The sequence below is a fragment of the Scophthalmus maximus genome, chromosome 1 (genome assembly GCF_022379125.1).
Source record: "Scophthalmus maximus strain ysfricsl-2021 chromosome 1, ASM2237912v1, whole genome shotgun sequence".
Classification (NCBI taxonomy): Eukaryota; Metazoa; Chordata; class Actinopteri; order Pleuronectiformes; family Scophthalmidae; genus Scophthalmus; species Scophthalmus maximus.
The window spans coordinates 26797501-26812287 of record NC_061515.1 but is presented as its reverse complement, the minus strand read 5'-3'; the positions used below and the strand labels follow the sequence as shown (position 1 = coordinate 26812287).

Here is a 14787-nt window from a genome sequence, read left to right as displayed (position 1 = left end):
ATTTTAATTATACTTGTATCTTGATCCTGTAAACCAAACAATCTTTAAATTTTTTTTCTAACATTGTGTAAAACACTTGCAAACACAAACAGATGAACAGACATCTTGAATGATTGGGTTGGAGGTCGCAGAGTACCAAGGAAATATAGATTTATTTTTGGAATAAAAAGTTTCTGAGTCACATACATTTTGCAACTTTTACACTTGTAATAAGATGAGGAAAAAAAGCTGCTAGTAATTTTACAGTGCCTCATATTTACTGTTGCTTTTGTAAAATGTCTCATCTTCGACAAGGTTTCAAACTGTTTAAGCTGTTATCGTTTCACTGAATATGAGGATACGAGCAAATGTAGTTCCTTAAAGTGCCATTGAGCAAAAGTTGAATTAATTCAGAATGAACTTATCAAAAGAAAACACACCTGAATATATAAAAAAAGAACATAAACATGTTTTTGGAACTTTTGGAAAAATACACAGAATCTCAGCAAGTAAACAAGTAAAATAACATTGTCACACAACGACCCTCAGTTTGATCTGGATAAAAGGGACTCAGCCTTTCTCTGTCAACTCAGACAGCTTCAAGAATTTTAAAGGTCAACACATCAAATAAGTACAGTAGTTTTGCTTGAACACAAAGATTGCAAACTGAAAATGAAAGATAGTGTTTCAGTACAGTGCTACTCATGTCCTCGCCAGTGCAAGTCAGTTATCAGTTAGCTTAACGTAGACACAGTCTCCAGCTCTTTGGTCTCCAACATGATGACTGTTCGAGAAAATAAAGGAATGATGGCCGAGGGAAAAGGAACAAAAATTCAAGTAAACACACAGGATGGTAAAGGTAAAGAACACAAGTCAGTCTGACAGTAAAGGTGCAAAGAGTTTGGTCGAGTGACTCGACGGGAAGTGGCCCGAGTTGTAAAATCCCTTCCAGATATGTGCCAACGGGTTCCTCAGCTTTTATGCACTTTCTTTCGCTTTCTTTTAGGAATGTGATCAGAACCAGAATCCACTAAGTCCGAATATAGTTTACACTTTGTTAAAAAAATGTGAGTGTTAGCATTCAGTTCTTAAAGGCGCCGCAGCGACTGGCTCTGCTGATGAACTCCTTGAGCATCGCTCCGTCCGACTGCCAGAAAGCTCCGGTCTGAGTCACCTGAGTCAGATGGCTGACACAAAACCTGAAACAAAACTCTTCCAAGTCCTGGAAAAAGACAAAAGATACAAAATATAATAAAATGTAAAGTACTGAAGAAGTGGAAAAGAACAAATTGACACAATCATTTTGGATAATACAAGTGTAGGAGTCCTTTCTAGAATAGAAGTGAATGTAATAATGTTCATGTAGTTCACTGCGTGTCATCGTATTCTTTAGTCAATATAGGAACTTTAAATATGGTGTTGCAAAAAACTGCGACTGTAAAGAATACTTAATCTGGAGGAATCTGTAACAGTTAAGAGGAACCATTACTATTAGCTATTACACCTTAAACCGGCATTAGAGTATCGTTATGCACAATCATGTCTGTGTATATATTGTACCTCGGCGTCGTAATGTATGGCGGCAGACAGCAGGGTCAAGGCGTTGTCAACAGTTATTCCCCTCTTGATGATCAGCTGACACAGACGTTTCAGGCGGCCTTCACAGTAAGAGGTGGCCAAGTCCAACAGGCCTGCAGGCAACACACAGACACGGCATGAACACGTCTCTAAAATAAACACATACAAATGGGATAAAACACAATCTTTTACAAAACTGCAAGAATGCTAACCGATGGCGTCATCAGGTGGAAGGTCAACAGTGTCCGTGTAGAGAAACTGCAGGAAGGATCTGTAGACGGGGTAAGAGAACTGGCTGATCTCGATCACCTCCTGCTGATCCTCTGTCCACTGGGAGCGGAACATCAATCGGAAATGCTCACACCTATTGGAACCAAAAGACCATTATCCAACCACGGATCATAGAAATGTGTCTTACCAAAGCAGGTGTTGGACATGTGGCAATAATTTTGTTTAGTTCTATTTATAGTCAAGAATAAATATTCTAGTATGTTCAAGCGTCTTCACAAATTTGGCTCATGCCATTAACCATTTCGCATGATTTCTTGAGTTATATCTGTTTTACATGCACATGAACACACGCCCACCTGATCTTCAGCAGGGCTTTGTGAACGTGAATGTATTTGCCTTCAACACTGAATTTGAGGTCGGACGTCTCTTGACTGTCAAACTCTTTCCTCAGAGCCTCGGCAACTGTCAGGAACTCATCGCGTTCTGGAATAAAGCAAGAGCACAACATGCATGTATTGTATTTCAAAATCTAAATGTGAAATAAATGTCACCTTAACAAAAAAAAGAGGATTAAGACAAACCTCACCTACTGACATGAGCCTCCACATGACGGAGGGTGTGGCGAAGAGGGCAAAGACGTCATCGGTGACGGAGAAGTGAGTGAGTTGAGGCTGGGCGATGGACTGACCCCGACAATGACCCCACATGTACACCTGGAGAATAAACACCGTTATTAACATCGCAGCCACCGACACCATCATATGATAAAAATCTAAATGGTGTACAGAAGCAAAAGGAATGCCCTTGTTAAACAAACGTAGACAAGATAAATTGCATGTTTACCTGCTCACTTTGGGTCTTGGCCGCTGAAATGTGTGTTGAGTGGCAGGCAGCGATCTCTACAACCCTATCAAATGAGAGATGGCTATATGTGAATATATAATGAACAGTTTTTATTATTTATAATGCAGTGCTTTTATTTTGTCTATAATGTTTTTCTGAAGGGGGAGAAAAGTTCCTTTTTGTCACTGAGATCTACTCAAGACCAGGAGATGAAGTTGAAGTACAGAGGAGGGAAATGAAGACAGGAAACAGGAAGGTGAAGTCTTGACAGGATGGGGAGAAAGTAGCCCATCCACTCTCCAAAATACAAAGACACACTGATCTCAAAGTTTAGCTCCAAGTAAACGTCTCTTCTTCTCCCTCTCACCTCTCTTTGCCAGCCATGATTTGTACTGGGCTTTGGTGGTTGCTCTTGCTGCCAGTTCCCAATTGACCGTAGCTGTTTGCTCCCCAGGCGTACAGCAGCCCTTCATCCGTCAGCGCCAGGGAGTGGCTGTAGCCTGACACAATCTAGAAAACAGGAAAAAATATGGCCATCATCTTCATTTTCCTCGGCATACACACCATCAACGGTCGGCATTACATCAGGTTGTCTTCTTACCTGTTGAACACACAGCCCTTGGAGTGCGGTGACGGGGCAGGGCGACAGCTGGACTTCATTGCTACCAATTCCCAACTGACCAATACTGTTGTTGCCCCAGCTGTAAACCTAGAGACACATGAAACAGCCCTCTTTAATATGTGAAGTTCAGATTTCCCCCAAAAGAACCTTTGAACTTCACGGAACGCCGTCTTCACCTCTCCGTTGTCCACCAGAGCCATTGAGGACGTCTGGCCACACACAATGCCCACAACATTCCTGCCCTGCAGGCTGGTGACTTTCCTGGGGTAGGACTGGTTGGCTGTGGAGCCCGAACCAATCTGGCCACAGTTGTTGTAACCCCACGCAAAGACCTGGAGGGGCAGGTAGGTTGTAGAATCACCACCAGGAAAACAAACACACACACACACACACACACACACACACACACACACACACACACACACACACACACACACACACACACACACACACACACACACACACACACACACACACACACACACACACACACACACACACACACACACACACACACACACACACACACAATCAAACAGACCAATTTCCAGAGACAGTTCAAAATGTTAATGTTTTCAAGTGACCAAATCGAAAACTACACTCCTCAAACACAAGCGTACTGTGATGTGTAAATATGCTGTTGGTGTTTTATAGTAAGCCTAATGTAAAATTCTAGTGTTTCTTATTAATTCAAATAAACCATACTGTCATTTATATCTCAGCTGTTTGACATGTTTCTCAAACTTGACAGAATTATATTTTATTCCTTTAGAATGGCAACATTTATCTCGGGTTGTTTTAAGGATCTGGAGAAAATGTACCTCTCCTTCCTGCGTGAGCGCCATGGAGTGATGCGAGCCGCACGCCACCTCTTTCACTCTCTTGTTCTTCAGGGAAGCGGTGACCAGCGTCGGGGACAGGACCTGCATGCAACTCCCGTTCCCCAGCTGACTGTAGCCATTGTGACCCCAAGAGAACAGCTGTCCATCTGCAATGAATCGACACCAAGATGGACACGGTGGTTCAGAGACGGGAAAATGGTACGGATGAGTTAAGAGATTTTTTTAATTTTCCTGACAGTTGGAATGAGCCAGATCTACAGGTCACATAACACAACCAAGGAAATTACATATCGTGATATAACTTTGTTATATAAGAGATAGGAGAAGTTATACTTCATCAGCAGACATATGGTAAGAGTTTGTGATTTACTGTTTAACAGATTTACATAGCTAGAATGAGTAATAGCCTACCTTCATCAACCAATAGGACGTGAGGTCCGCTGCCGTAGCTCAGGCTGATCACCTTCTTCCCCTGCAGGAAGTTGAGCTTCTTTGACACAAGGGTGCTCAGAAGGTCTCCTGTACCAAGGCAGCCACTGCAGTTCACCCCAAACACAAACACCTTGGAAATAATAACACACGTCAACACAAGCAGACGTACTGCTTAAACAACAAAAAGGGTGAAGTCAGAGTTGCTCAGAGTTGGGAGAACAACATCAAACATCATTTGAATCAAACCTGTATTAAAAGATGAAGTCATTATGCCTTTAAATAAGTCATTATGCCTTTAAACTTTATTCATGTGGTATATCTAAGATGCACTCTTCACCTCATTTGCATGCGTGACGTAGATGGCCTCATTACCCAAGGTCCCAAAGACACAAGCCTGTCGGACTGTGGCTAGTTGCTCAGCGCTGAGCACAGAGAACAGTGGCCACTTGCTGACGTCCACCATGGCTCCTGAGAAACTCATCCGTCCTTTTAAGGGAGGAGGAGGAAGAGGAGGAGGATGGGTGGACGAGGGAGAGGAGGCAGGAAGAGGCGGGGGGTGGCGAGGAGGATTTGACGTCGGAAGCATCCCTGCTGACACTTCAGAGGGGACAAGATGAGAGGTACCCGTGAACAAATGGAACGCAACGGACGAAACATTCATATTTTTGATGAAATAAATCTTTAAATGATCAGAATTTTTTCTTTGAAATCTTCTGGCAGGAAAAAAACCGATACATTTCAAACTGCAGACTGGACTGGTGCTCAAATTATAAAAGAGAGGTGCACTCAGAAATACATGCAAAAATAAATCCAGTGGGTTTTTTTCATCTGTGCGTAAAGCAAAAATGAAAAAGAAACATTACCTATTATAAATATGCTTCGTGCCTCATGTTGCTGCCAGTGAAATGGGCCAAATTCCACAGAGAAAAATAACTGTCACTTTGCGTTATTCTTGCTTATTTGCAGATATCAAATGTCGCATTAAGTAGAACTGTTTGGACACTGGTTGTTGTTACTGTTTTATTATGACTGTATTATAGTTCGGCGACGCATCTGCTCCACCGGGCACAGACACACAGCTGGGAGAAGCTAGTAGCTCAGTGTGAGAGCTTCCCTGTGACCCTCGAACCGAACGCGTCGCTCCACGAGCAACTGATTATACATTTAGTGAACTACAGGTTTGAAATTACCCGCAACGAAGTCGTGTGTCCGCAGTTGTCAACAGTGGAGCAGCTTCATCACACAACACCGACTTCTTCTTCCTCTTCGTCTTCTTCTTCGTCTTCTTCTTCTTCTTCTTCTTCTTCTACTTCTACTTCTACTTCTACTTCTTCTTCTCTATCTCTGGCAGCAGAGTGAGCTCAATGCTGCCCCCTCCGGTTATTAGTTAATTAAACAAGATCAAACTACTTTAGTACTTACTGATTTAGTGCATCTGGTTTATGTTCTGTTTCTTGATCATCTTTTTTTGGGGCTCAAATTGATTCCCAGAAGACTTCACATATTTATTTGTTTTCCCTCACAGGAAAAAAACAAAAGCACTTACTTGTAGTTTTCCGTGATGGCCTGCAGGCGGAGTACTACCACGTAGACTAGACTCAGTGGCTTGGATGTGCTACATCCTTTGGGATTTAGTTCCAGTTGTAGTCTCCAGTGTGATAATTAATGATAGGTCAAATCAGTTTTCATGATTCAAGGAACAGCATAAGACAGATTATCACTGTGGTTTGCAAACGTTGTACTTCATTAAATAATTTTAAAGATTAACTTCACGGTCTACAGTAGAATCTAATTCGACCATCGGCAGCCACTTTCCAGTTCAAATTCTGCGACAGACGAGTTTGAAGGAGCATTTCAGAATCAAGTCCAAATATGTCTCCAAGAATTTGTCTTTAGTTGAGGTGTCCGAAAGAATATATTTTTTTTCTGGCATCTATAAAAGTGTCATATTAAATATGAATCCTTGTAAATCAGGACCCCCAATTTATGTTCTTTATTTGTCCAGCAGGACTTGTCTTCGATTGCAGTTATGTGATATTCCCTGTTCACAGACCATGATGTGCTTTTCTTTGGAGCTGCAGCCAACAGATCAACACATCAGCAGGGTAAGTGCCAACCCACTTCTTAATGGTGTCCACCACATGCACCTACACGACCTTTGGTCGACCAATGTGCCCCTCAGAAGCAAGTGTCGGTCTTCCTAGAAGAAGCTATAAATCACCTTTGCTAGGCTTTTAAAACAACTAGGATTCAACCAAAAGGCCTCTCATGAAAGGACTTACTTTTACAGAACACAAGAAAAGAAAAGCCTTGGCCTCCTTTTAAATTCCTGCCACCTGTTCCTTTCTTCCTCTGTCCTTTCACTCCTCCCTTTTCCATTTTCCTCAGCCATTATGCAGTAATGACTGTGTGTGGGTGCGCGTCTCTTATGTATGTGTATATGATCCACATGCCACAATGTACAAGACGAGATGAAGCAGGAGACACTGACAGATGCTGCTTGCCAAGATCATTATCTTGGACTTTTTTATGTTGCACAGCAGCTGAGCCTGAGGTTTGTCCTGGGAAGTTCAGTGTTTCTCTGTAATTGGTTATTTGTGCCACTGAAGCATTTCCACTCATCTCAGCGTGCGCCTGACAAACTTTATGAAATGCAAATGTCATGCCAAAGCATCCACATTGCTTAATGTGGCATAGGGAGGGATCACAATTCTGCTCAGGGCTTCATACATTGATTGCCAAGTTAATAACTGTTAAACAAACCCAACCTTATATTAAACCATAGCTTGCCATTTCTCTCTGAAAACATTCCTTTCTCTTTCAGAGTGAATGGCTGCTTCTTGTGGTTTTCCTTATTTTCTTCCAGTTCAGTACATTCAGTACATTGATTCTCTCTGAGGTTTTAGACATTTCCATTACGATCCAGAGAGCTCACGTGTTTGTGGTTTTGGTGGGTTTGAGCGGCTCGTGTGGATTCAGCACTCTGGACAGCGACAGCAGCATTTTCAGATCAGTTTCATGAGTTTCCATGAGCTCAAAGACGGTCGACAACCGGGATAAGGCCCGGAGAGAATCCCTGTGGTGTTTTCAGTCTGTGCAGCAAGTAATTCGATGCTAAACCGCAGCAAAAAACGCCGGGATCCAGAAATCCCTGAAGATAAGACTCCATTCAGGTTGAACTGTTTCCCCATAGAGAATCCGTGCAAGAGCCCAAGGTAACAAATGAGCCATGCAACAGGTGTGTTCTCAAGGTATCATACAACTTTTAAAACCCATTAAAACTTTGACACAAGTTTCACTCTTCACATATAATTTCTACATCAAAACGTGGGGATTCAAATACCTCATACCTCAGAAATTGTGCTTGTCTTTCCGGGTGATGGTCTCGGTCTGGTTTTTTTCCCCCAGTGTGGTCCAGTTACTTAGCTACTATTCAAAAGGGATTCTGAGAGGATTCACCACCGGTTATATGCGATGAGACCACAGATCACAGGAGTGTGCTTGGGCCTTTGGTCCTTTGATCATTGCAACGACTGGGATGACATCACATTTGCATCTATGATGGATGATGATCGACTCTATTCATACGTTCAGCTTCCTCCCGCAATGTTGCCGGTTATGGTTCATATCCAGTCAGTTCAGATACTGACGGTGTGGGAACCACATGTCTACGTAACTGCAAGCAGACTCTCTGTGTAGGGCTGTGTCAAGCTGCACAGGCAGACCGGAGGTGTAGCTTTTCTTCCAGAATAAAAGTCAAGCGTTTCGTGCAAAGTAAACTCTCATTTCAAAGAAAAGATGGAACTAAGGCTGAATGCACACAGCATTTAAGATGCACAGCCAGAATACACTGCAAGTTCTTTTGCAGGCGGAAATTCTTCATGGTTGCATGCAGATTGAGGGAAATACCATCAATGCAGTATTTTTTTGTTTTAATATTGAAATGCATTTGGAAAAGGTTTTTGAAATAATTGAATTGGACGACCTGCAAAAAGCTGGTATGCCAATTTGGGGGACACTAGGTGCAAATAGCTTACTTGGCTACTATTTTTTTTCCTCTTTATTTATAGATATTCTTTGCACTTTAACTATATTGAACATAAAAAAACAAATAAAGAACAAAATACAGAAAAACTGGTGGGATGACTTAATTATCTTGCCTTTGGCTACTTCTTTGGTATATGATTAACTAATTTCAACTCTTAAATCGTCTAAATGGCTTTCCTTTGTATCGAGACACAAATAAATAATGTTCTTTTCACAAACCATACAGAGACGCTGCATAGGAAGAGAGGCATGTATTCATTTATGAAGCAGAGACAAAGACAGAGAGATGCAGTTTCCTCACTGTTCAAAAAGTTAAATGTCTAATGTTTTTTTTTATTCTGAAGGTGCCAAGCGGAAATCATGTTTTGTGTAATCACTCAGACTTTGTTGCTCGTTGGGTATAGATAGTCAGTGCACCTTTTCTCGCCCCACCGGCCGTCGGTCGTCTCGAGCGCATGAAGACGTGGAAACACCAGAGACGCGCGAGAGGACCACGAGCCGACCCGGTCTCCTCCTCCTCCTTCTACTCATCATCATTATCACTGTCATCAATTTAGTATCTGGAGAGGTGGGTGCAGCAGAGCCCTAGTCCAGCAGTTTCTTTTCCCCAGCAAGGTGAGGAGGAGGAAGAGGAGGAGAGGAAGAGGAGACAGACAGACAGACAGACAGGCAGTATCTTTGCGCATGGAGCTTATGGATTATTGAGAAGTGGAGGCCGACACGGGGATCAAATATTCATAAGGACTTTTCAAAGAGAAAAGAACACTGAGTGGGATAGTGCAGAGATCCCCTGCAGTGATTCACCTGCCCGGTCTGCGCTGCCTGCGCTCCCACTGACCACAGACCAGAGGACCAGCGCTGCTGCTGCTGCTGCTGGAGCAGGATTCTGCGTGTGTGTGCAGTGTCTGAGTGGCGGTGAGCGTGTTTTTGGATCGGACCCCCCTGCTGCAGCAGCAGCTACTTGCCTGCTGTGTGGGTACAGGGATGACACCGACTTGCTGACGGACACCCGGCATCCGCACCCATCCCCTCCCCGCCCCCCCCCCCCCCCCCCCCCCCCCGGACGGACGGACACACCGACCCGTGCGATCCCCACTAATATGCAATGGTTTTTTGTGCAGAAGCCGACAGCCGCCGCGTACCGCCGACTTCACGCTAGCGCCGCCGCATGCCTGTCAGCCGCTGCCGCTCCTCTCCCCGCGCCGCGCGGCAGACGACGCCATTTGAAGAGGAGCGCTCGCGGGGTTTTCACGCCGCGGCGGCCGGGCGGCAGCAGCAGCGACCGCTCCTCCGCCGCTGAGGACCACCGGCCGCTGGGGCAGCCGGAGGACGAGACCGCTGAGGAAAGCGCCGCAGCGGCTGCTCTTTTCCTGCCGCACGGGGACGACGTCGACGCGGAATACGTGCGGCTGCTGGTCTCTGGGCTTGTGGAGAAACCGGGCGACGAGCCGGGCTTCCTGCTCTTATTCTTGTCTATGGTGCAGATTAGGGGGGCGAAGCACCGCCGAACTGAGCCCAACAGCTGGCCGGCTCTGCTGGCATGCAAACAGGGGGGCGGAACAGCCCCCATGCGGTGGGTGAATATTAGGCTGCCGCATCCGGAGCGCCTCTCGTCCCCCACCTCCTCTTCCTCCACCACCACCTCCTCCTCCTCCTCCTCCTCCTCCCCCGTCTCGGCCAAATCCATGCGGTTTATTTGGAACAACATTTTCAGCAAAGGATCGCATATGCTGCAGTGTCTTTGTGGCAGGAGCCTCAAGAAAACCAAGAACCCAACTGGTGAGTTTGATGTGTGTGTGTGTGTGTGTGTGTGTGTGCGTGTGTGTGTGTGTGTGTGAGGGGGGGTAGAAAAAGAGGGTGACTTTATTGGGTTTCTGAGCTTGGTGTGCACGGTGGAGTGTCTGCGCGCGTGCGTGTGTGCGCGTGTGTTTCCTCCTGAGACTGCACTGTTAGACTGATTGCTGGTGTTTCTCTGCAATCGCAATTGTGCAGCAAGTGTGTGCACTATACAGGGAGGGGTGTGTGTGTGACGGGGGTTAGGAGTAGAGGGGATAGGGTGGGTTGTGGGATGAGAACTTATTAGCACAGGTTGCCTATATTGACTATACAAAGGCATTGCGTGGGAAAAAGACGTGCGTGCGTGCGTGGCAGAGATGCTGCAGAAAAATCAAGTCTAATGCAGCATGCAGACCCGTTCAGGCTCCAGTAACCTGCATGATTAAACAGCACATGGCTTTATTTAGACTTGCACTGTGGATATACAGTGCACACTGTGGAATGGGATCGAGTGGAAAGAGTCACTGTGTGTTTTTCCTTCTTATGGCTGCAGACATTTAAGTCAGACTATTGTGAACACTCGTGATGATTGTGGGTACACTGCAGGTGCTCCTCCAGCATCTTAGTTTAGATTTGTGTGCAGATATGTGTAAATGTATAACTTCAAAGTTCAGGACTGCATGGGACACCCTACTGTCACATGACCACGGCTGTATTTATTAACAGAGTGCAGGGAAAATGTAACACAAATTGGGTTTATTCACCAACAGGTCTTTTGATTCTCTTACTCATTCTCTCGAGTACAGGGCACATTTAGATTTGCTCAACGCGTTGACCAAAGCAAATAGTTTGATTTGTTTTCCGTACAGATTTTCCACCATCCACTCTTGGTGAGTGCAGGGCAGAGATTGACACTGGCGTTGTAACAGGAAGTGGACGTTGTTGACATTATTGGCATATTGACATTGCATCAGAGAGTTGGCCTCTATATCCTCCACTCAGTGTTTGGAGGGCAACAGCACGCATGAGGCAAAAAAGTTGTCGTCAGCAGGCAAATGTTTTTATGAAGAGAAGTGAAAGTTTGTCCAACTTTCCTTTTTGCCTTTTGTTATCTCTGAACTTGTAATTAAAAGGTCTGTATTTCGGAGCAAGCATCACAGCAGATGAGTTACAACTTATAACGAATAATACCTTTAAGATGAGCAGCATTACCTTTCATCAAATCACTTTCATTATTATAATGTACATCATAATATCATGTGCAATTTAAGGCTCATTGTCATTTCCAATATTACTCCTATAGTTTAGTTTTTGATTTTTTTTCTTAAACTTTTCTTACACAATCTGACACAAGAATTTCCTTCTAATAACCAAGTCAACTATAAGTTATTATAACTATAGTTATTAAAATTACTAAATAAAAAATGCTGTAACGTGATATTTGTAATTATGGATATTGTTACAACACATTAGAAGGTTGAATGTTGAAAAGTTGGTTTTATTGTTAGATCTTATTACTTGTTTGAATAAAATGTCACGGGATCGTCCTACATATTTAGTCCCTGTGCGTTTTTGTTGTCCTCCCGCGCGGCTTCCGTACACCGGTGACAAATCAACAAGGACATGAATTTTAATGGAGAATATTCGGTTCTGTGGGAAAAAAAAATATAAGTGGACGTCGGTTGTTTTACCGTAACGTGCGGTCGGTTACTGGCCACTGAGCGGCCTCCTGTCGTTCCACTTGTGGCTATAAAGTATCGTAAGTTGTGATGAAGAAGACAGAACAGTTAGCCACTACACCGGAAATGGGAACTACCTTATTAGTGGACAACTGTAAACACCTGGCGGCGGTGACACCTGAGACGCCAGAGGACCAGAGGACCAGAGGACCAGAGGACCAGAGGACCAGAGGACCCAGAGGACCCAGAGGACCCAGAGGACCCAGAGGACCCAGAGGACCAGAGGACCAGAGGACCAGAGGACCCAGAGAACCAGAGGACCAGAGGACCAGAGGACCAGAGGACCAGAGGACCCAGAGGACCAGAGGACCAGAGGACCAGAGGACCAGAGGACCCAGAGGACCCAGAGGACCAGAGGACCAGAGGACCCAGAGGACCAGAGGACCAGAGGACCCAGAGGACCCAGAGGACCAGAGGACCAGAGGACCAGAGGACCAGAGGACCCAGAGGACCAGAGGACCAGAGGACCAGAGGACCAGAGGACCCAGAGGACCCAGAGGACCAGAGGACCCAGAGGAATAGAGGACCAGAGGACCAGAGGACCAGAGGACCCAGAGGACCCAGAGGACCCAGAGGACCCAGAGGACCAGAGGACCAGAGGACCAGAGGACCCAGAGAACCAGAGGACCAGAGGACCAGAGGACCAGAGGACCAGAGGACCAGAGGACCCAGAGGACCAGAGGACCAGAGGACCCAGAGGACCAGAGGACCAGAGGACCAGAGGACCCAGAGGACCCAGAGGACCAGAGGACCCAGAGGACCAGAGGACCAGAGGACCAGAGGACCAGAGGACCAGAGGACCAGAGGACCCAGAGGACCAGAGGACCCAGAGGACCAGAGGACCCAGAGGACCAGAGGACCAGAGGACCCAGAGGACCAGAGGACCAGAGGACCAGAGGACCCAGAGGACCAGAGGACCAGAGGACCAGAGGACCAGAGGACCAGAGGACCAGAGGACCCAGAGGACCAGAGGACCAGAGAACCAGAGGACCAGAGGACCAGAGGACCAGAGGACCAGAGGACCAGAGGACCAGAGGACCAGAGGACCAGAGGACCCAGAGGACCAGAGGACCAGAGGACCCAGAGGACCCAGAGGACCAGAGGACCAGAGGACCAGAGGACCAGAGGACCAGAGGACCAGAGGACCAGAGGACCCAGAGGACCCAGAGGACCCAGAGGACCAGAGGACCAGAGGACCAGAGGACCAGAGGACCAGAGGACCCAGAGGACCCAGAGGACCCAGAGGACCCAGAGGACCAGAGGACCAGAGGACCAGAGGACCAGAGGACCAGAGGACCAGAGGACCCAGAGGACCAGAGGACCCAGAGGACCCAGAGGACCCAGAGGACCAGAGGACCAGAGGACCAGAGGACCCAGAGGACCCAGAGGACCCAGAGGACCAGAGGACCAGAGGACCCAGAGGACCAGAGGACCAGAGGACCCAGAGGACCCAGAGGACCAGAGGACCCAGAGGACCCAGAGGACCCAGAGGACCAGAGGACCCAGAGGACCCAGAGGACCAGAGGACCAGAGGACCAGAGGACCAGAGGACCAGAGGACCCAGAGGACCAGAGGACCAGAGGACCCAGAGGACCAGAGGACCAGAGGACCCAGAGGACCCAGAGGACCAGAGGACCAGAGGACCCAGAGGACCTCCATTGCAGACACAAGTCTGGACACAAGTCTGGACACAGCAGCCCAGTGCACGGAATCTTATTTCAGCCTTCAACTACGGGGACCTGTTGACCTCCGAGCTGACGCCCTGCGACCGTGGCCGGTTCGAGGACAAGTTCGGCGGAGAAGTGAGTAGCTCATAACCCGCCTCGTCAGACAGAATTCACCTGCGGTACACGAGGCTTAATATTCATGCATGAACTACTCGTTACCAGGCCAACGCGTAGGAGCTAGCCGTTAGCGCGTCTCGTGACAATATGCGAGTATGCAGCCATGATTGGTTTTAGTGTAATGTGCCATGTAAGTGGAAATAGTTTTGCTCCCCAGAAAATGAGTGGAAAAAAGTTTTCAAAAGTTTTGACTTGCATGTCAGTCCTGCCGCCATGCACAGTGCTGATGAACAACAAAGCATAACAAGTCTACAGACTTGCGTTTCGCAAAACATTCACTGTAAGTCCTTTGCAGCTATTCTTTATATATTACAATCCATATGAATGAATAACCACAGAGGAGCCACAGAAAAACGGTTTCCTGTGTGCGCGTCCTGATGGCGTGATGAGGTCAAAGACATTAATGCTGTGTCTACTCTTTGTCCCTGAATGCTAAACAATCATATTTTTTTTCTGCAAAGGAGAAAAAAAAAAGTTTGAAGCTGATGCCTTAAAAGGACAGACATGCAGAAAAACAAAATTCAGGACCATGGAGAGCTCCATGCCATTTCCCAAAGAGTATCACTTCTATGCTTTAGATATTTGATTTGTGTTTGTTTGAGTGGGGAAACCCCTGGTGGTTTTAGTTTTGCATAAAAATGAATTGGTACAGATGTTTTACTCACTTGTGTCCAAGTTACAAGTAACAAACTTATGATAAGGCTGGAGGAAGGAGAAAACATTTCATAGAAACATATGTACTTTTAGTTGAGTTTTTATAAGATGACAAACTAATGAAGACTGTGAGATGCAGTTGAAGGCTCTTAAGCCAATATTATGTTATGTGATGTGTGCGTTGGCATCCTGCAGTCGGA

At 46.1% G+C, this 14787-nt stretch overlaps 2 protein-coding genes across 11 annotated transcripts in view; one reads left to right on the top strand and one right to left on the bottom strand.

Moving 5' to 3' along the window:
- Positions 1-133: 133 nt before the first annotated feature.
- On the bottom strand, positions 134-8014 carry LOC118299475 (RCC1 and BTB domain-containing protein 1). 2 transcript variants are annotated; one of them, XM_035623273.2, is made up of 13 exons: positions 7878-8014; positions 4865-5124; positions 4507-4657; positions 4075-4241; positions 3430-3585; positions 3233-3340; positions 2999-3141; positions 2632-2695; positions 2375-2501; positions 2145-2271; positions 1770-1921; positions 1540-1670; positions 134-1201 (listed from the first exon to the last, which is right to left on the bottom strand). In XM_035623273.2, the coding sequence occupies exons 2-13, from the start codon at positions 5111-5113 to the stop codon at positions 1061-1063; spliced, it is 1716 nt and encodes a 571-aa protein (XP_035479166.1). In that variant the 5' UTR covers positions 5114-5124; positions 7878-8014; the 3' UTR covers positions 134-1060. The 2 variants fall into 2 exon arrangements, with proteins under 2 accessions (XP_035479166.1, XP_035479174.1); XM_035623281.2 differs by lacking the exon at positions 7878-8014 and adding an exon at positions 5718-5867.
- Positions 8015-8160: 146 nt separating this feature from the next.
- LOC118299486 (fibroblast growth factor 12-like) overlaps positions 8161-14787 on the top strand; it is a 53071-nt gene continuing 46444 nt past the window's right edge. For 8 of the 9 annotated variants that reach the window (XR_007030545.1, XR_007030544.1, XR_007030542.1 and 5 more), the window contains exon 1: positions 8161-10353. Coding sequence is in view for 1 of the 9 variants with exons in the window: in XM_035623316.2 (XP_035479209.2) it covers positions 9675-10353 (679 nt within the window). In the remaining 8 variants the exon portion in view is untranslated. Of the gene's footprint in view, positions 10354-13682; positions 13892-14787 lie in introns of those variants that run through there. The other variant, XR_007030548.1, reaches the window with a different exon arrangement.